Source organism: Gigantopelta aegis, chromosome 3 (genome assembly GCF_016097555.1).
Source record: "Gigantopelta aegis isolate Gae_Host chromosome 3, Gae_host_genome, whole genome shotgun sequence".
NCBI classification, from domain to species: Eukaryota; Metazoa; Mollusca; class Gastropoda; order Neomphalida; family Peltospiridae; genus Gigantopelta; species Gigantopelta aegis.
The window spans coordinates 34251644-34274033 of NC_054701.1; the positions used below are offsets into that span (position 1 = coordinate 34251644).

A 22390-nucleotide genomic window follows, 5' to 3' on the forward strand; every position below is an offset into this window, starting at 1 on the left:
ATAGGCAGGATAGCACAAACCATGGCCTTTGTTGAACCAGTTATGGATCACTGGTCGGTGCAAGTGTTTTACACCTACCCATTGAGCCTTGCGGAGCACTCACTCAGGGTTTGGAGTCGGTATCGGGATTAAAAATCCCATGCCTCGACTGGGATCCGAACCCAGTACCTACCAGTCTGTTGACCGATGGCTAACCACGACGCCGGTTTTTTATTATAGAGTCCACAACATTCTAATTTTAACTATGTTTTGTAACTAGCTCGAGTGTCCTCTATTTGTAGCCAGTATTTACCTTGACCCTAACCAGTTAGGTTTAGGGAACATCGAACTAACACTCAAGCTAAACGTGTGTGCGTGTCTGTGTGCATGTGCGTGTGTGTCTGCGCGTTTGTGCGTGTGTGTGTGTATATATGTGTGTAGGTGTGTACATGCACGTCACATGTGCCCATTTAAGTGTTAAAATTAGTTTTACAAAGGCCAACCCCACCTCCACTCCTCCCCCACCCCCGCCAAATAAACACATTAACAAAGAAGCATGATTCAGCAGTTTAACAGGGCGGCATGACCACGATCCTACTAATTGTGGCCTTTTTAGCTACCACCTTCCCCCAGTCAAACATTATTTACGGCAGGATTGGTGTTAATAAGAGAGAGAGAGAGAGAGATAGAGGCAAGAAAGAGTTAAAGTTTGTTTTGTTTAACGACACCACTAGAGCACATTAATTTATTAATCATCGCCTATTGGATGTCAAACATTTAGTAATTCAGATATATAGTCTAAGAGACAAAACCAGCTATATTTTTTCATTAGTAGCAAGGGATCATTTATAAAATACGAACCATCTCACAGACAGAATAGCACATACCACGACCTTTGATATAGGCGTTACCAGTCGTGATGCACTGGCTGGAACAAGAAATGACCCTATGGGCCCACCGACAAAAATCGATCCTAGACCGACCGTGCATCAAGCGATCGCTTTACTACTGGACTGCGACCCGCCGAGAGAGAGAGAGAGAGAGAGAGAGAGAGAGAGAGAGAGAGAGAGAGAGAGAGAGAGAGAGAGAGAGAGAGAGAGAGAGAGAGAGAGAGAGAGAGAGAGAGAGAGAGGGGGGGGAGACAGAAAGAGGGATGGGGAGAGAGAGAGAGAGAGAGAGAGAGAGAGAGAGAGAGAGAGAGAGAGAGAGAGAGAGAGAGAGAGAGAGAGAGAGAGAGAGAGAGAGTGTGTGTGTGTATTGAAAAAAAGCTTACGTAAGGGGGTCGACCCTAAAAAAAACCCCACCTCCCCCTGCACACGCGCCTAAGAGAGAATAGAGATAATAGACATTCTTACATTCTTTATTGACTGAATTTTCGGAATATTCTGGAGTTTGAGGAAAAGGATGCGCATACCCAGCACCAATATGGATTCGCACACAATTAACAAGCTGGCGTGAGACCTTATAGGGACGCGAACCTCCGACCTCTTCCTGACACGTGGGATTGTTTTCAGTATTAACTCTATGTAAACGTCATTGGTCAAAATAGGTCACATGATGAAGCCGTCCACCATCTTGGACGGAACAGAGACAGTATAGAACATTTTAACACTAATACTTTTACTGTTTCTTCTTCTCGTCGTCCTCCATGGAGGAAAAGCGAACATCCCATAGGTAGCATAGTATTCGTATTCTTATTCGGCCAAATATGAGTGAATTATACTGAGAAATAACCGTATGATCGTTATTTATGTACACCGTTATTTGCTTTGTTTTTGTTTTCACACCCTGTAACTGTTTCGTCACGAGGTAAACACTTTCCGTATTAAAAATATGGCATGTTTTGCAGGTCCAAGAAGCACCTGAAATGTGCCCCAGATGAAGGGTTCTGGGACTGTAGTGTATGCACCTACAGAAATTCACCAGAAGCGTACAAATGTGAAATGTGTGATGTTCGCAAAGGAACGTCAACAAGGTAAGAACTAAGCGTAAACACGTTATCGAGACTGCGTACACAACGGGCACCTGTCGTGTATATATTTTATATAGTAGGTATATTATACATTATTTTATACTTGTTTCAGACATTTTTTTCTCTCTTTTTTTACATTTTATTAGTGTATACTATATAAAACAGCGAGTTGGATTAAACTGTAGTTGAGTTGGCAGGTTGATTATATAACTTGCCCTACTTACCTACTTACTGTTGTTAGAAATAGGCCAGACATGATCAATATAGTTATACAAATGTTAAAAAGGCTGACGTGGCTTGCAGACTTGACAACACATTTAAAACATAACAGGAAGTATAAACAATTGTTTTCTTGTTTAAATTAATTATTTTTATACCTTGTTTGAGGGTATATCTTACATTTAATTACAGTTGACCTCCAAAGCTTCTGATGTCATAGCCCTCTATATACAGAACAATAATTTACATACAGACTAGACACCTGGCTGGATTTCGTCACACAAAGCTGTAGTTTAGAGCACCACAATATGAGAGGACTAATTGAAAAAAATAAAATTGTTTAAATGTTTGCATATAATTTGTTTCTATCTTTACTCCATTTCCCTTTGTACTATTCAAATATAATATTTTTATTTTTATGTTTATACTTTAATGTTCCTTTCATCAGTAATAAATATTGTTTCATTTAAATAATAGAGCTTCTTAGTCATATAAATACTGAGTTCTCGTTTTAGGGGGTGCTGTGTCGGCCCCCTTTATTATTATTATTGTTTTGGACACTCAACATCAGAAGAATAAATACATAAAATAAAGTTCATATTTGAATCTGTATGTATTATTTTCGTGGGTTTTTATAATTTTTATGATATTTTAGATCAGTTAATGTTGACTAACATTAGGTAAAAAAAAAAAAAAAGTCGCATTTACTTACCAGAATTTTTGGCCAGCTCTCCAGTATTTATGTCTATTATTCCCGATAACAGTGGTTTTCTGACCAGAATTAAAAACCAACTAACTGCAATTTGTATCCCAATATTTGTTGATTTTCGTTGTTGGTCAAACTATCAAATTTATTATCATATTAGCTGTCACAATCAGCTGTTGATCCCTGAAAGTGACCGCGACGTGCCGTCATTGTTGTCAAGCGAAAATAGTTGCCGAAAACAAAAACAAAAACCTAAAGATACAGGAAGCTGAGTTGTCTTGTTTTCTGTTGTAAAAGTCTTTCCGGTGAGTGTCGTGTGCAAAATGGCGGGAAATATGAATTGGGGAATGCACTGTATACAGTGTACAGTATGTCGACTGGCGTGAATACCATCCTGGAAAAAGGGGTTGGCCAAAACAGTCAGCACAAAAAAAGTCTCAAGAAAATACAACATAATAGCTATGTGTACAGAAACTCATCACTGGCGAAAACACATTGGCCATATTTCAGTCTTCAATAGCTTTCCGTTACATAATTTTAAACAGTATTTTTAACAATGTCTATTGTATATTTTATTTGAGGAACGAAGACAATTTATTAAAAAAAATTCTTGTCTGCCATCTCTGGCAAAAACCACTTACTTAGTGCCAAATTTGTCATGTGATCAGAGCAGTCATTCGGTCTTTTTGTATCCAATAACTGACATTGTCCTCAATTGTAAACTTAAATGGTCATAACTGATGATTTTTACTCATTGTCATTCATTTATTCTGCCGGTCCTAATAAAAGATTAGAAACTATTAATTTTGTTAGGGATATCACTGCTTATAAAAATATGGAAGTGATAGTGTTTATCATTACAATTATCTATCTTGGGTGCTAAATATTTACTCAACCGTTATAAAAACAAACCTACGTAATTTATCACCTAGAGATATCGATGCGATTGATCCATTTGAAGAAGATTAAATAAAAATAAAAGAACAACACAAGAAATTGTTAGTCCCTTACCGGTCCAACCGGAGGGGCCTATAGGTTTCATCTCCATCGTTCTGTCTGTCTGTCCCACATATACTATAGTTTTTTGGATGTTTTTTTTAAATAATGCCGTGAGATATTGACCTGAAATTTTGTGTGTAGCTTTATAACATACTGTTACAGATCAAGTTTGCCTTTCATGGCCTTTGACCGTAGGAGATGTGAATTTTTTTTTTCACTTTTTTTCCAGAAGGGTCGAAAACCCCTACTACTGAAGCAAATTTCCTCCTCTTTTTTTTTCCAATACATTTTTCGGGGAAGCATATCATCCCTCCCTCCCCATTGGGCCAATATAAATGTATCTCGCCACAGTCTAGACCCCAACACCCTGCTAAAATTCCTACACACTTGCCTGGTTCACTAAAACAAAAAGCAATAATAATCATTGACTATTGGATGTCAAATACTTGGTAATCCCGACATATAGTCTTTGAGAGGAAACCCACTACATTTTTTCATTAGTAGCAAGGGAGCTCTTATATGCACCATCCCACAGACAGGACAGCACACACCACAGCTTTTGATATACCAATTGTGGTGTACTGGCTGGAACAAGAAATAGCCCAGTAGGCCCACAGACAAGGATCGATCCCAAACTGACCATGCTACACCCTGCCCCTCACTAAAACAAATTCTCACGAACAAGAGACTGACATTGTTTCGACAGTCTGGTTCAAGTTGAGTTGGCTTATGCATTATACCAACCTTTTTGTATGAAATGTAGAGGGGCAAACTCAGGGTTCAGCCTATTCACAGGGTCGGCGTATAGTAATATACAAAGCTTTTAAATTTTGTAACAATTTCTTTTGATTTTGTTTGCATGGGTGGTTTTGGGTTTTTGTTTTTTTAGCTAGGGGGCAGGTCGTGCCCACCTTTTGTTTTTGCCCAGCGAGGAAATTGAAATGCTTCAGATATGTGTAACTTATGGGCTCTGTCAACCAGGGCTCACACTGGAACCAATTTTAGTTTAGCCAATTTTCAGTTTAAAAAAAATCAATACTATTTTACTATTGCCACACGCTGTAAAACTGACGATTGACCCGTGCACAGTACTATTGTAAAATGCTAGACTGGATTATGCGCTTCACGGTAAACCAAATGGTCACATTGGGGACCAATCAAATACTTCGCGAACGTGATGGGACAGGCTTTTTCCCAGAAGTAAATTTAGCCAGTGGTTTGTCGCTAACACTCGTCTTGGAAGACAGAATTTTGCGCTACACATTAAACCACTTCGGGAACCACCATTCAAAATATGTTTGCAAACGTTTAGCAAAAAATGGCTGGCAGAACGTTCCAATGTTACTTTATTTCTGCTGTGTCATGCGCATAATTCAGTTTGCATTCGACGTTAGACTGTCAAAGAGATGATAAAATAAATGTTTAGGTTTTGTGAACCCTAAGCCCCGTTGAATAAAGCAGTGCACTCAATTGTTGGATAATCATGCTTTATGTAGTTATTATAATTGTAGCCTTTGCTCCTGATGTGATTTTTCGCTACTAATATGTAAGCTTACTTTGATTTAATGACAAATAGCGACGAATGTCGACGCCAGTCAATTTTCGGAACCTTTAATTTGACACAACTTGTGTTAGTTCAATTGTTAATTACATATTGTAGTCTGAAACAGAAATAAAACGGAATTTACAAAAACATGAAATGGAAAATAGCTTTTTTTTAAACGGAAAACCACCGAGTTATACTTGTTCTATTCTTGGACCAACAATTTCACCAATTATATGCATTACAAGTGGACTACATTGCACACTTCTGTGGTAACAGACTCAGGCCCATAGAGCACCCTCCCCGTGTGCCCCCATTACTGAGTGTCTGTAGCTCTCGATAAACCCCCAACTCCTATGCTGTCAGTTCCAACGCCTACTAGTACTTCGTTTTGCAACCGCTGCTCTTCTCCTGATATCTCACAAAAGTTACCGAACTTGCCTTTCAGTTTGAAGGGAAGTAACTCCATCAATCAGTTGTTAGAAGAAAACTATTCTGTGACTCGTAAACAAAATTAATATAGAACGATGTGATTTATAATAGCACTAAATTAGTGCTTGCAATAGTTTTGAAATGTTTTTGTGGAAATCATTATATGAAAAAACTATTTTGGACAAACAAAAAAACATATGGTCGGCAGGTTCAAATTAGGGTCGGTCGGGTAACCGGAAACAAACAATATTTTATGACACGCCTAGGCCAAATCCTATTGTTAGTGGGAAAATTAATTTTTTGTCCATTGAAGGAATCAGTAGGTGCATTAATTTTTATTAACCGAAGTCTGTATACTCAGCGCCCTCAATAGTTTAAGAAGTAGCAGGCTACAACAGTGATGATAGCAGGGGGCAAAGCGGGGGGTCTGGGGGCCCTCCCCAAGAAACATTTGAAAAATCGAACCTCTGAGATGCATTCTCATGGCCTCTGTTAGCACAAATCAGTCGCTACGAAAAGTAGGCGGCAGCAAAAGCTGTTTCAGACGGCGATTTGCCACCGGAGACCGGGTACTTTTGAGGGCTCTGATACTGTGAAAAAAGTTTAAATTGTAACTCCTGAGTGTTTACTATGGCCTTTGGTTAGGAAGGGGAAAACTTGAGATGACAGAGCAAGCAATCCTGCTACATACCCAGTTGCACCTCGGGCAAGCTAGGGCTTGAAATTCATTTTGTAGAGTAGGAAGGAATTTTTGCTTTGCAAATTGTAATCTTGAAGCAAAAGTTAAAAACTAAGATCCATTACTAGAAGACAAGTTTTCATATACATTCTATATATATATATATATATATATATATATATATATATATACTGAACAAAAAAAGAAACTTCCGATTTGTACATATAGTATTTGTTGTGTTAAAGAATTCATTGTGTAATGAAATTATATAGGTAGTATTAGCGTTGAGCTGTATTATCAGGATTCATGAATTTTATCGATTATTGTTGCACTGTTAATCGTCGACAACGTGAAATTCAATTTGCACGTGCATGCATGGTTTGACATGTCCCGTGTAGTATTCGGTCAATTTGTTTTACTTGTTTTACTGACATTGTTGTCAAGTGAACGAAAACGCTTCAAAATTTGTAAAAAAAAATAAAGTTTTTTACATTGTAGCATTTTTAGTATGCCAAGAATACCCAATAATTTACGCGAACGGGCGATTGGCATGCTTGATGCTGGCATGTCGACAGAAGACGTTGCAAGGCATGTTGGGAGTTCTAGTCGAGCGATACGAAATCTTCGCGTACGATTTCGAACGACAGGAAGCACCAACGACTTGCCACGTCGTGGACGTCCACGTGTTACAATGCGTGGTCAAGACCGCTATATCATGAACACGCATTTGCACAATCGATTCCAAACTGCTACTGCTGCTAACTCACCTGGGCTTCATAATAACCGAATCAGTGGGCAAACTGTTCGTAATCGTCTGCGGGAGAACGGTTTACATGCACAACGTCCTTACGTCGGATGCGTTTTAACGCAACGTAATCGTCTTAATTGGGCACATGTACACATTCGTTGGATACGGCGACGCTGGACTACCGTTCTTTTTTCGGATGAATCCAGATTTTCTTTACAACGTGGTGATGGCAGGGTGCATGTCTACCGTAGGAGAAATGAACGCTATGCTGACTATTGTGTTCTTGAACGAGATTGTTTCGAGGGTGGGGGTTGTGTCATGGTTATCGTTCACCACTAGTCGTCATTGATGGCAATTTAAATGCTCAACGTTACCGCGATGACATTCTCGCTCATCACGTCATTCCTCTGTTCCATAACAACGCCAACATCTCAATTTTTCAGCATGATAATACCACCTCTCATACAGCTAGAGACACTGTAAATTTTCTTAGGACAAATAACATTGTTTTCATTGATGACTGGCCCGCTAAACGTCCTGATCTCAACCCCATCGAGCATGTCTGGGATAGTCTGGACAGACGATTGAGGCGTCGTCCCAACCCACCCGCTAACGTCAACGAACTTCGTCAAGCACTCATTCAGGAATGGAACAATATTCCACAGGCAGAAATCAACACTTTAGTCAATTCTATGCGCCTGCGTTGCACTGCAGTGGTCAATTCAAGAGGTGGTCATACCCGTTATTAAGTGGGTGTTGTTTTGTTTTAACCCCTACCACACTTGGTCAAAATTTCTCCCAGTTTCTGTTAACCTATGGTCATGATTTTTGCATCAAACGATGCATCATGGAACACTCTTTAAACGCATATATAACAATTATTCCCCTGGTTTGTTTTTAATCAAGTTATGTTCAAGCAAAGTTAGCGGAAGTTTCTTATTTTGTTCAGTGTATATATATATATATATATATATAAATAAAACTAGATGTAACCAGTGCTACACATGGGAAAGTTTAGATATGGTGGTCATACACTGGACTTTACCCAAAAATATGACCACTGTAGATAGCCAGTCCTCATTAGGAGGGGTTATTTGTATACAGCCACCGTCTATATAGCCACTTGTGGTTTTATTTATGGAAATCATCTTTGTTTGTACAATATGCATATGTTAGTCAACTGAACCTGACCCATTCCCTGCACACACATCTGCAAATGTTATAAAGATAAATTAATCATCATGAGGTAAACTGTAATTTATTAGTACCAAAATCTAAAATTCGGGCTAATACGACAGAGACATTTGGGCAAATTGAGCTGGCCTGAAACCTTTTCATCATGTACTAGTATTTCCAACATTTCTCCCACAATACTAGTTGTAATTAAATCCATGTAAAATTGTGTAGTGCTAAGTTTGAAACCCTATATTATATATAGCTGGTTGGCAGTAACGCTAAAACTAATAAATGTTGTTTTTTAGTTGGTGGTATTTTCGTTTAATTCGGGCACAAATTAGCCTGCCCCTCCCTCTCCCACTCATACAAAACAAAAACGGGATCCCGTACGCTTATGATTAGTGCATCAGGCCTGTGTGGTACCAATTGGTGTGGATGCGTCAGGGGTATACACGCCCTTACCGCGAGGTCCAATTTTTTTTTCATGCAACAGTTATCGTCCGTTTTTTAGAACATCGACACAGTCCTTTTTCGTGTTACGCAACACCCCCCAAAAATCGTGTGGTAACTATATGGACCCATATAAAATGTGAAAATTACAATAGGATAATGGTTTGCAATAGATTCAGAGTAAGTAATCACGTGTTTTATTTTTAAAAAACGGTGATAACAAAAAAATTTACAATTAAAAAGAAAATAGCTTTTTTTAAAACGGAAAACCACCGAGTTATACTTGTTCTACAGGGCGGACACTGTTGTGTAGGCAACAACCCGAAACATTGTTTTTGTCTCAAAAATCGTTAAACAAATTATTTAATGCAAATAAAATGTATTCAGGATGTAATAATCACAAACCATAAAACGATCCTATATTGATAAAAATATCAAAGAAAAATCGCAAAAACTTCAAAGTGTAGTTGACCTATATTATCGACACTTGACCCAGATACAATACTTTGCGGGACCAACTGCTAGTAATTTCTTCTTCTTTCATTCTGTCAATAAACATGTCAGAAGAAGTTGCACAAATATAAATTCATGATTCCGATAATAATGTTTTCAACATTTACTTGTGTGACATCTCAAGTGACCTATTGCGGTAGGGAGCACATTTTCTATGTCCGCTCGCACTACTGTGTGTTACGTATAAACGTTTCACGTTTTTGACTTCTCAATTTTTTTTTAATCAGTTCCAACTACATTTTGTGCCACACATAAACACATTCTGACCTCCCTCTACAAGGGCCTAAGCGACAGGGCCCAAAATGAAAAAAAATAAAATGAAGCGGCATAGGCCTAAGCGTACGGGCTCTCATTTTTGTTGGGGATGCAGGCAGATTTCTGCCAGAGTTGAACAAAAATCCCTGAATCTGGATAACAACAATTATTCATATTAGCTTTACTGCCAAACAGCAGGGTCTCAGCTAATGGGTAGAGGCAATGGTGTGTGTGTGTGTGTGTTTTATTTTTTATTTAACGACACCACTAGAGCACACTGATTTATTAATCATCGGCTATTGGATGTCAAACATTTGGTAATTTTGACATACTAGTAGTCTTAGAGAGAAAACCCCCTACATTTTTCCATTAGTAGCAAGGCATCTTTTATATACACCATCCCAAAGACAGGATAGTACATACCACAGCCTTTGATATACCAGTCAGGGAGCACTGGCTGGAACAAGAAATAGCCCAGTGAGCCTGCCGATGGGAATTAATCCCAAACCAACTGCACTTTACCACTGGGCTGCATCCCGCCCCTGGTGTGGGAGGAATGCATTGGGGTGGGGGGTGGAGGAGTAAAATAATAGAAAAATAGTTTATTGATACTGATGTTTTAAGTATGTAACCTCCCAGAAATGATCGCAAAATGGTGTCTTGCACCTTCCATGCTCATTGGTTCATTGTTTAAATCCTAGTTACAGCCCTGAACAGCTATATAGGGTTGCAAATGAATCACTACATATTTTTACATGGATTACAACTAATATTGTGTCAGAGTAAAATGATGGAAATACATGGTGAAACGGTTTTAGGCCAACTCATTTGCCCGAAATGCTATACCTGTATAGTATTCAAATAATATATAAAGGCAAATAGATGACCAGTGTATATAACTTGTGAATGTCCCCAAGGTGGGGATGGAGTTCACAATAGTTATATAGAAACTGCATATCCGTGACACATTTCCTTGTGAATTTGGTGATTCTACCCCTCTCCTAAGGGTGGGGGCACAAATAGGGGAAAATTAAGCCAATTGTCATGTCCAGGAATACCATACAAATATCAAGTTTGCGAATTTCGTTAATGTCGTATCCCCTGCCCCCCCCCCCCCCCCCCCCCCTCCCCTCCCCTCAGGTAGGAGACAAATTCATTAAACCATCTATCATATACACAAATGCATTTAAACTATTATGTTTTCAGAAATACTAGACCATTTCCAACCAAATTTATTTGGTAGTTGCTCTCTCCAAATGAAAACCCAAAACCATGAATTTGGTCATTTTAATCCCCCTAGGAAAATGGGTGCTCTGCACTCCATGTGTTTGGTAGTTGTGGTCAGCAATTTACTCAGGTGACCGTTTAGATCTATTTTGTATCATGCATAAGTGTTTAACACTGGATACACATTATGTATACGGTACATATTAAATTTTAATTAGGACTCACATGTTGATGTTTGTTTCTTTGGGTTTAAAACATTTTTTAGATGAATGGACATTTTTTTTTTTTTTAACAATTGTGACCGTGTGAAGCACTATTGCAAGTATCTTGTGTCACAATAAATTACTGAAATGCATAAAATCCTTTTTACTATTTCTATTATTCTAATATCAGTGTCCAAGGTTTCTGCCAGAGGGTATGAAGGGTAAAATTATGTACCCTAAAATCTTGGGAATTAATAAATACGTTTTAATAATTTTTAGAACGATTATAGTAAGATAGCTTCTGCTTAAAGGTAGGGTCAACTCAAACAAGAGCTTTATGTGTTGGAAAGATGCATACCCGGACCACCAACACATACTGACACTTAAGCAAATAAGAAACGCGTAATTTTAGAGTTAATAAAAAAACCATGATTATTCCTGCTAACTGGGGGCAGCCATTTTGTTTAATTTTTGTGACATCCGGTGGGATAGCTTGGGACGAAGTGACGTCAGCTCCTGACCATCTCCTGTATGTACAGTATAAACAAAAGCAGTAATTTTCGACAAGGCGCTTTTCTTTGATCAACCTGACTTGTAAAACAGCATAAATGATGTAATAATATAATAAACTATTTAACTAAATATATTTCAAGTTGCATTAACGGAACAAAATGGGGTTATAGTATTTTTCTCTGTTTAATAATCCAAAGGAAAAATGTACACTATTAGGCCTATTGATATGCTACGTTGGAGCAAAAACGACAACCCTCGATACCCAAGTGATAATTTTTTCTTTTCTTTGGGGCTATGTAATTGGTCAGTTCTCTGGTTTTATATGGAAAAGTCTACTTAATCAATAGTTTTACAGAACTATTTACAGTAATAAACCATGTCCATTACAATTTTAGGGGCGACAAGTAATATTCTACAATACCGGTATGTATTTTTGTGTCTAGACAGCGTCAGTTAATTGGCTCGTCTGGTTACCAATCAAATACACACCTGCCAATCAGGAATTACAGGTAGAAGCAACTAACAGCATAGACCAATTAACTAAGAAAACACTCCGTGTATCATTTCAGTACATACTGTAGGTTAATGCATGGGCAAAACATTGTTAATTGTGTAGCCACTTTAACAATGGTATTTTATTTTGTATTAAAAACAAATATATATATAGTGCTGGATATACTTATTGCTGGCTTACTGGGATGTGTATTATTACAGAACATTGCAATGTATGACTATTTATCATCCCGCAAAAACCAGGTAGATTGTGTTTCTCTAGTTTAATGCTCATTCCTGACGTGACATGTTAAGTATTACGTAACCACCAGCCCGCCAGAGGGCGTACTCACTGAGATGGTACAAAATGGCTGCGCCCGTTATATATAATAGCCGTCACATTTAACCGTTTTATTAATTAACTATATGATTATACGTGTTGATATTAAGCAATAATGTGTATTATATATCGTTGAATATGCTTACCAGGCCAAATGTCTTAATTGTCCTCTCCTTTAAAGTTTGTACATGAAATGAAGTGTCCAATTTAAAAAGATTCCAAACCCCATAACCACCTAGTAGAAGCAGTTATGATCTGGAGTTTTCAAGTACCCTCAAATTATTGATTACTGGTGTCCTTTACTTTTGACCTTCATGACCCAAAAGTTGCATGCACACAGCAAATAGTTTCCAGTTTTACATACCTTACCATGGTAACCAATAGTTTGCATTGGTTATCATGGTAACAGTTTTGATCTGGGTACCATTGTTTGAATTGGTTACCATGGTAACAGCAGGGGTGCACAAATCGGTTATCCGCGTGTCCAGGACAACCAAAATATGGTGCGGGCAACCATTCTTTGTCAAACAGTTGCCCGACGGACAGCCAAGAAAATCATAAAAAAGTAAAATGAAAAACAAAACTTCACGACACTCAGACAGTCACGGGCAATTCAAAAGTATCGAAACTGATAACTTGAATGACAGGCAATATAAATATCCACTCAGCGTCCACCGTGCATGATTTTGACGAGTTCAATGCAGACAGATACATTTCAGAATGGTGGTTATTAGCAAAGGGCACAAGACATGTGGAAGGCCACAAACTACACCAACAAGCATCCAGTTCTGAGCTAAAAATTTGGCTACGCCATTTTCTATCTTCCGATGTGAACAATCGGTTACATAATCTATCCGACACCTAACATATAATAATAATACCAAATATTAACAGGGATCTCGCGACTGGTAACGAGAAGCGATGTCATCGAGAATTCAGCATAACAATGTTTACTTATTTTAATAATCACAGTTATTAATTTTAATGGCGACATGTATGCAAGAAAAGTCTGAAAAATCTGTAGTGTGTTATTTTAACTTTGTAAAGTCTTTGAGCCAAAATAATAACAACGGACCAAAATTGCATGTCAGTTTAATACTCATGCTAGTTCAGGGCCAAAGACAAGTAGGCTAGGGCCGAGTTAAGCTAGACGGAGCAAAACAAAAACGTCCACTAAACTGGTTTATGCGCTTCACATTAAACCCAATGTCCACGTCAGGAACCAATCACATAGTTCGCGAACGTTAGGAAAACATTCGTTGACTGTTCTCAGTGTGCATATAGGTCACGCTTAACAGTTAGCCGAGACTGTTGCACGTGTCAAAAGACATTGTTGCAGGCATTAAACAATACGATTACACGCAAGTAAATCTTGATACAAATTTGTGAGAAGAAAAAAACACACCACCAAATAATTGTTCGCATCAGTGAATACTTAATTGCTGTTTCGTTTATTTATTTCTGTTGTCTTTGTTAATTTCGCACTCATGCATTTTGCGATCGCGGGAAAGGAATATGCAGTATTTATACAAATCGCGGTTAAACGTACACTGAATACAATTAGTTAAAAATAATCATGATATTTGTTATATAAAATATTATATAAATTTGTTGACTATGAGGTGACATTTCAAAAGTTAGCTAGATTTTAAAAAGACCGTAAAATTTGAATTCATTATCTTTTTAATCAAAACCTTTTGACGTAAATGGATAGTTGTCATAACGTGAAGTCAGCATTCTTAGGCTGCGTATTTTACAAGCTGAAATCAACCAGAAGCATTTAACACGACGCGGAAATTAACAAAATGGCGCAAATTACGAAATTGTTGGGGTGTGGAATAGATGGGTTACTTTAAAATACAATTAAAAGCAGTTCAAACCAAAATAAAGATTGCTATTTTACAGAAATAATGAGCACTGTTTAAAAAAAGAAGAGTATTGGCTCTCAGATTTTTATTAATGCCATAGGCCTTAGAATTTTGGGTGTGTTTGCAGAGGGCATTGGCTTCCAACTCTGCATATCTTCCCTCACCCACTGAAAAATCAAAGTAATATATTAACTGCCCCCTACCCCCCATTGCTGTCTTTGATTTTAATCGGGGATAATTTTGTTGTTCAGATATATTCCATTTTGTACATAATTAGCTGAAAAAGATACATTTTCATATTCATATATAAAAACTCTATACAGTACTACACAAAACAATTTTGGCTAAAACATTTTCATTATGGCAAATAAAAATCCCATTTGGCAATATTTTTGGCACCAGGTATTTTTAATCCTGGATGAGCCCTGAGTTCATCAAAGTATTATGACTGTGACAGCCCAAGCGAGATCGAACCACCTCTGTGGATCTATTCAGCTGATTGTTATTTTTTCTCGTTCCAGCCAGTGCACAACAACCAGACAAAGGCTGTGGTATGTGCCTTCCTGTCTGTGGGAAAGTGCATATAAAAGATCCCTTTCTGCATTAGGAAAAATGTAGCGGGTTTTCTCTGATGACTACAAGTCAGAATTACCAAATGTTTGATATCCAATAGCCGATGATTAATTAATCAATGGGCTCCAGTGGTATCGTTAAACAAAAGAAACTTTTTTTCAGCCTAAGCGAAGATAAGCTGTAGATAAATAATGTTAAAAAATAAATAAAACTAAACTGATAAGTAATGATAATAATAAAAACATTTTGAATTTCAGTTTCATTTTAATGACAGTTCAAAATTATATTCATAAAACTTTATGAAATATGTGGGCAACCAAGAGATGATGTTGGGCAACCGAACTTCAGCTACTGGTTGCCCACCGGGCAACTATCACAATTTCACATTTGTGAACCCCTGTAACAGAATTAATAAGCTTCATATATCTTTTCTACAGGCATAGTACAATTATGTCACTATACATTGTTTTTTTTTCTCAGTCTTGAAAATGATATTTAAAAAAAAAAAAAAATCTGTTTTGCATTGGTTACCTTGGTAACAGAATTCACAATTTTCACCCTTCTCTTGTAAACAGCTGGGAGCTTATTATTACATCATTATACAGTGATTTGTATTCAAATAAATTCATTTAAAACATTTCATATGGGAAACTTACCATGGTAACAGAATTAATAATGTTCATTTGAAAATGACAGGAAGTGAAACGGCATATACCTTTTTTTTAAATCTTGTGTCATTTGACAAAGATATATAAAATTATAGAAATAGTATACATATTTTTAGTGTCTAGGTAATGTTGGACACAACGTCCACAAGTTACAAAAATGCATTGATGGTAGTATGTGCATTTGACCCTATTATTCAAAAACAAAATTGGCTGTCTACTTAAAAAAATTCTAAATCGAGTAGTATGGTTAATAGATCACACCATAGACTTAAATTAAAAGCAAAATATTAGTTTTAAATTAAAGTTTTAATAATTATTAATAAAAAATGGTATATTGAAAGTTGCAGCTGTTGCCATGGTAACATACATAATATAACTGACTATAAAATGTTAGCGTTGTGTAGGTGGATATTCTTAGTATATATGTGTGTAATTTCATGCTGAAATGTCAACTGATTTTAATAATATTACCAGAAATGTATAATAGTTAATGTTGGAAATTATGTTCATAATTTACAAAAATGCATTGATAGCCGAATGTGCATCTGACCCTATTTTTCAGAAAAACTGTGGTTGTCGACTTAATTTTTTGTTTACATCAAGCAGTATGGTTAATAAATCACAGCATAGACTAAAATTAAAAGAAAAATATTAGTTTTTAATTACAGTTTTGATAATTATTAATGAAAATATGATATATTGAAATTTTCAACTGTTGCCATGGTAACATAAATAATATGACTGACTATAAAATGTTAGCGTTACGTAGGTGGATATTCTTAGTATATATGTGTGTAATTTCATGCTGAAATATCAACTGATTTTAATAATATTACTAAAAATGTATAATAGTTAATGTTGGACATTATCTTCATAATTTACAAAAAAGAGTTGATGACATTGCATTGCATCCTATTATTCTGAAAAAAAATGGCAGTCTACTTAATTTTTTCTTTAAATCAATCACTATGCTTGATAAATCACAGCATACACTTAAATTAAAAGACAAATAGTAGTGTTTTATTCATGTTTTCTTAATTATTAATGAAAAAATTGTATATTGAAATTTTGCAGCTGTTGCCATGGTAACATAAATAAAATAACCATCTACAAAATGCTATCATTACGTAGGTGGATCATTATGGTATATATGGGTGTAATTTCATGTTAAGATGTCCATAGATTTTAATAAAATTACTAGAAATGTAGAACAGGTAAAAATTCTTTAAATTTAGCAAAAAGAATGTGGCTGGATAAGAGTTAAGATGGAAAGCAAAAGCTGCTTGTGAACCCGATAAATACAAAAGAATACTGTGTGTTTTTTTAGTGTCACTTGCCTCTTGTTTCCTCAGTCCCTCTCAGTTTTAAGCCATATGAGTGCTGTACCACTTTGATATATCAGTTGTGGGGCATGAGTTCGGATTGGAAAATGCCTATTCAGATAATGTGACTAGCAAGGTGATTCAATCCTTGTTCCAAACACCTTAGTCAAGAGCTCTACCGACTGAGCTGGGGACAGGATCTATCTTAGTCGGGAGAGTTCTCACCTGAGCTGCTTGTATCATAGGACTGAACCACTACAGTGGACCCTTTCTCTGACTGGAATGAGCTGTCCTGTCTGTGTGAAAGTGTACATGTAACAAATCCCTTGCTGCTAATGGAAAAATGTAGTGGGTTTCCCACTAAGAATTAGTATCCAAAATGTCTAAATGTTTGACATGCAATAGTAAATGACTGATATGCTCTAATGATGTCATTAAACAAAACAAACTAACATAAAGCTTCTTTTTTGTTTCATATTTATTTACAAGTATCTGTGGATGTATTATATTATGCTCATGTTTGTGTATGTGTTGATAACTACATCTGCGATTGGTGTTATATGTTGTAACCTTGAATGATGATAGCAAAACCGTTTTATGGTTGAAATCAATAAATACTTTGCTTTATGATCAAAGTTACTTTCATGATATGTCTTTCAAGTTTGACATAAACTTAATTTATTTTGAAGCCATTGGAAATAATACCACTGTTGTCTGTTGATTTCATTCAAGTTTGTAATATTATATGCCGTGTTAACAGATTTGACAGGAGGTGTGTGTTGGTAGTCAGAAAGTCATTCCTATGATGTAATACATGTACAACAACTTTATGTAACATTTGTAAGTAATACTGTTTCATTGATATATATGTCAATATACATGTAGTTGAACCTACAGTACTATATGGTTTTAAGAAACGCATGCCAGGATTTGTTTTTTAGCCAGTTTTCAGATGTGTGTGGTATTCCCTTGAAATTTGTTAGAAATGGCTAACAGTGATAGAAATAAGCAGAACTGTTCACTAGTCCACCAGTCCACTGGACAAGTACATGTAGAACTCTACTTGTCTGCCAGTATTTATACTTACAAGTTCAAATAAGTTATTTCTTTTATTCAAGTGCAAGAACAATGTTTTTGATTGCTCAAAATGAAACTGCTTTCAACATTTTGACTTGTCCACTGGACAACCATTGAGGTATATTTTGCTTGTCCCAACAGATTTTCATTTGTCGGGACAGACAGACAAGTGCTTATTTCAAACAATAGCTAATTTACACAACAGTTTTATTAGCCAACTACTAACTGTTGTAGCAGCTTTGTATTATATGGCTAAAGTGGCTATGTATATGTAGGGATGAAGTAAACATTTCCAAAGGAAAAGGTCTCTTACTACTGGATTAATTTTTGAGATGTAAATACAGGTTTCTTCTCATTTTGTGAATCAAGTGTCCCAATTACTGTGTGTATTGTTTAAAAAAAAAACAAAAAAAAAAACATTGCTTTCTTGTTTTTGTTCAAGAGAACTTGAACTTGTAAATATTTGGAGAATAACTAACACAGGATAAGGAGTAAGGGCTATCTGATTCCGTCGGCATTCAAAACCAATATATTTATACATTTCCACATCTGCTTTGAGCCCAGCCTAAAATATGTTGGAAATATTGTGTGAAACGTTTGTAGAATTTGATTTAAGGATGATTGTGCTTGGTTAATGTTTAGTTAAAGTTAACTCTTAAATTGTTTAATGGTTGAGTTTCGTAATTGTCATCCATGGCTGTTCACCAAATGATAGTCTTTTAACTGCATATCCCAGACTTTTTAATCTGACTGCAGGAAAAGGCTATACGGTCATTTAGAATTTTGTTAAGATGTTTCTGACTGCATTATATGAATTAACTCTGACTCTGCCTTCGCCATACATGTAAGCAAAATCAAGGCGAGTTGTAGATCACTCTCCTGAAAAGGTATTAGGTGAGTAGTCGCATGTAGTTTCAAATAAAATGTATGTATTATAAATTTTACTGCAAGGTGATCAATTTGCCTCTCTCCTAAACAGGCAAAGACTGCTGAAATATTTAATGGATGACTTTCATATTTAATATGGATTTCTCCAAGTCATAATTCATATAATATCATAGCTAAGCACTGGTAAGCTAATTTCTAAGCAAGAAAATGCATTAAATGTGTAACATTATGTATAAAATAGCCTTTAGATACTGAAGGAAACATCATAATTTTGGCATCAAATGCAGGACAATGTTTAAAATTTCAGAGGCCTAGTTGCAACTCTACACATGGTTTACAGTCCCCTCTTGTTTGTGTGTCTGTTCTACATGTGTATCACAAACATTGTGTCTGTCTCTCTTTAGAAGTTAAGGTTAATTTACAGTGACATTGCAAATTAAGTAATCCAGACAGCACTTGTTAGCACTCTTATCAAGATGTCTTCCTACCAGACATGCTGACATAACATGTGCTGCAGTTTTTTTCCCTTGTAATTTTCATTTTCTATTATTTTGATGTCTTTGCAACCACAAAATGCCAACGTGTGTGGTTTGTGCGTCGCTTCTTGTTAGGCTTGCAAAGTGCAGTACTTCTTGCCTTCTGCTCTTTGTAGACCTTTGAGTTTCCCCATCCCACTGCAGGTAGCACTATAGTATACCAAATAGCATCTCAACGGGTCAAAGATTGAGGTGCTGTTAACTTTAAACAGAGCATTGAATACTGTCGTGTCTGCCATTGATGAAGTATGTGACAGGACGTGTTGACATAAAGTATTGTTTTGTGTGACCAGAAAAGTCCTGTAATTGAATTTTAACTAGTGTCGGTGTAACAGTCTTTGTCAGGAAGTGTGTGTGGTAACTCCCGCTCTCTAGACTCGCCTTGCAATACAAATTTTAACAATCTTTATTTGAAACTTCATGTGACTGCTCACCTATAGTCCGTCCCACAGGTAACGCATTTATTCATGCTATGGAATTTACTACAAGTTATTTATTTCTTAGCCAATTGTTTCTAAATTGGACACAAAAGTAGCAATATTTTTGTTATTTCCAAAACATTTGTACTTTTATTCTTATGTCAAACAAAATTGAAATTATTCACTAAAAAGGACTTATATGTAGGAGGATGGGGCGGACTGTACATGTAGCACCATTTCAAGAGTGATCTTTAACTTACCTTCATTTGGCTCATGACAAAGACTGGTACAACCAGTATTATTGTGCTTGAAAAATGCAGCCCATTTGGCTACATCTCGTTCTAGCCAGTGTGCCATGTTTGGGATATCAAAGGCCGTGGTATGTGCTATCTTGTCTGTAGGGTGGTGCACATAAAAGATCCCTTACTACTAATGGAAAAATATAGCCGGTTTCCTCTCTAAGACTGTAATTATGTCAAAATTACCAAATAGCCGATGATTAATAAATAAATGTGCTCTAGTGGTGTCATTAAATAAAACAAAATTTTGTTTGAAACGTACAAGATGCCACCATTATTTGTATGTTACCCTTGTCTTTGGTGAGATTTGATTTTGTGGTACGAACCCAGTAGAGTTGAGTAGATTGAAGACACATTGATGGTAATCTGTTACATTGAGAACTAATCACAAACTGATCACATTGCGTTGAGGATGGACACACCACAGAGGTGTACTGTGTATCAATAAGGTGGTGGGGAAACAAAATATGCCATCAGTTACTCCATAATATTATCAGTTCTGTATATCCAGTGAAAAAACTTCTGTATGGGGGAGCATTTGGTATGAAGCTGAAAGGTCAGAGACCATGATACACAATATTTTTAGAACACAAATGACTGATTAACAAGATCAAATCAGATAACTTCAAAATCTGTGGATTTCTGAATCTTTCTCAATAGAATACCCTTCTTTGCCATGAGCAAAATCAAGACGATTATGCCAGACGAGCAGTCACATGATGCTTCAGATGAAATTCATTAAAAATAAAATATCAGTTTGCAGCTCTCCTAAAACTTTCCAGGCAAGTGTTGATGGGAGAGCAAGTGATCACTCACCTTTCCTGGCAAAGACAGAAATACTATTAATATTATTTTTCTAAAACTACAAATCATATGCATGTATAAGTGTTAATCATCATGGACAGGAACCAGTATAAGAAAACATTTTGTATGAAGCAGAAAGTTTAGTAGGGACATTTTATCTTTCTTTAAAATGATTGTAGTTTTAGAAAAATAGCACTGCTAGTATGAGAAAGATTAAGAAATCAGATTGTGAATTACCGTATATACACAAATATTTTCGCGGCTAAAATAATTCGCGATCAGGCTTTCATTTTACATTTTCATAAGGAATTATTTTTGCGACTGTGTCCCCCGATAATAAAATAAAAATTACCCATATTTCATTTGCCAAACTGTTTTCAATGACGATTTCACGCACATACTTGGACATGTTCACTATGCTGTCAGCTAGACCATTACCATTACCAATATTTATTTACATGCTCATATACCACTAGAGTTTCAAGCATGTCTGTCCCGGGCTCGATCTCTGGATAGCCAGTGAGACGTCAATGTTGTATGTATGTCTGATAAGACTATTGTCATGTTATCGATGGAACACACACATGTGATACAGAACATTGAAAAACGCAAATATCATAAGAAATAACTTTTCATTATTGGAGATACTCACAAACTTCCATTTAAGGTTACAAAGAAAAACAACAAAAACTGAGATTACGTAACAACAGACTTGCACCCAAATGTGTGTCATTTGGATCAAATCCATGTGACCAGGCAGGTTTACAGAATCACGTGACCTTGCGGACCACTGACTGCTTGATTCTGATATGGGTTGGGCGTGTAGAGATAAGACTGTATATTATAAGGTAAATAATAATATACCAAATCGGAAATAAGTTCGTGCGTAATTAAATTCGTGGTGCTAACAACGTGTTCGCGATTTTCGCGGTATATTTTATTCGCGAACATATTTGCGTATACGGTACTCAATTCCATTATGTGAGGGGATGTACCTTTATTGATTTTTGGAGTAACATTAAAGTTTTAGCATCATTCTAAAATAATATTGATTTAAAAGAAATTACTGTAAAAAAAACCCCAATTTAAAGTGCTGTTCCAGATGTATGATGTATCGAGCTATATCAATCAAGATATTATTTAATATGATTAGAAAATTAAAAAAAAAAAATTAAAAAAAATTATATACCGGTATATTTTCCATTTAAAAATATTCCCCTGAAAAACAGAACCAGCTGAATACGTTTTGGGAATTTTCCGTAAGATTTGATCCGTGACGTCACGAAGGGAACTTCTTTCGATAGTCAGCACCATTGTTCATTGCTTCTTTTGTGTTTATTATGGTTAAACGGCGTGTTGTTGGCGGCTGTAGCAATACAAAAGCCGATAAATTTAGTCTTCACGCATTTCCTAGTAATGTTGCTGTGAGAAATCTGTGTGTGAATTTGATTAAAAAAACGTGAAAATACTGGACAGGAAGAAAATGCTGG

General features: G+C 36.3%; 1 protein-coding gene across 2 annotated transcripts in view; it reads left to right on the top strand.

Annotated features, from left to right (window-relative positions):
* Positions 1-1541: 1541 nt before the first annotated feature.
* LOC121367922 (RING1 and YY1-binding protein-like) overlaps positions 1542-22390 on the top strand; it is a 66061-nt gene continuing 45212 nt past the window's right edge. For both annotated transcript variants that reach the window (XM_041492378.1, XM_041492376.1), the window contains exons 1-2: positions 1542-1653; positions 1829-1954. In XM_041492378.1, the coding sequence (XP_041348312.1) occupies positions 1628-1653; positions 1829-1954 (152 nt within the window). In that variant the 5' untranslated portion in view covers positions 1542-1627. The remainder of the gene's footprint in view (positions 1654-1828; positions 1955-22390) is intronic.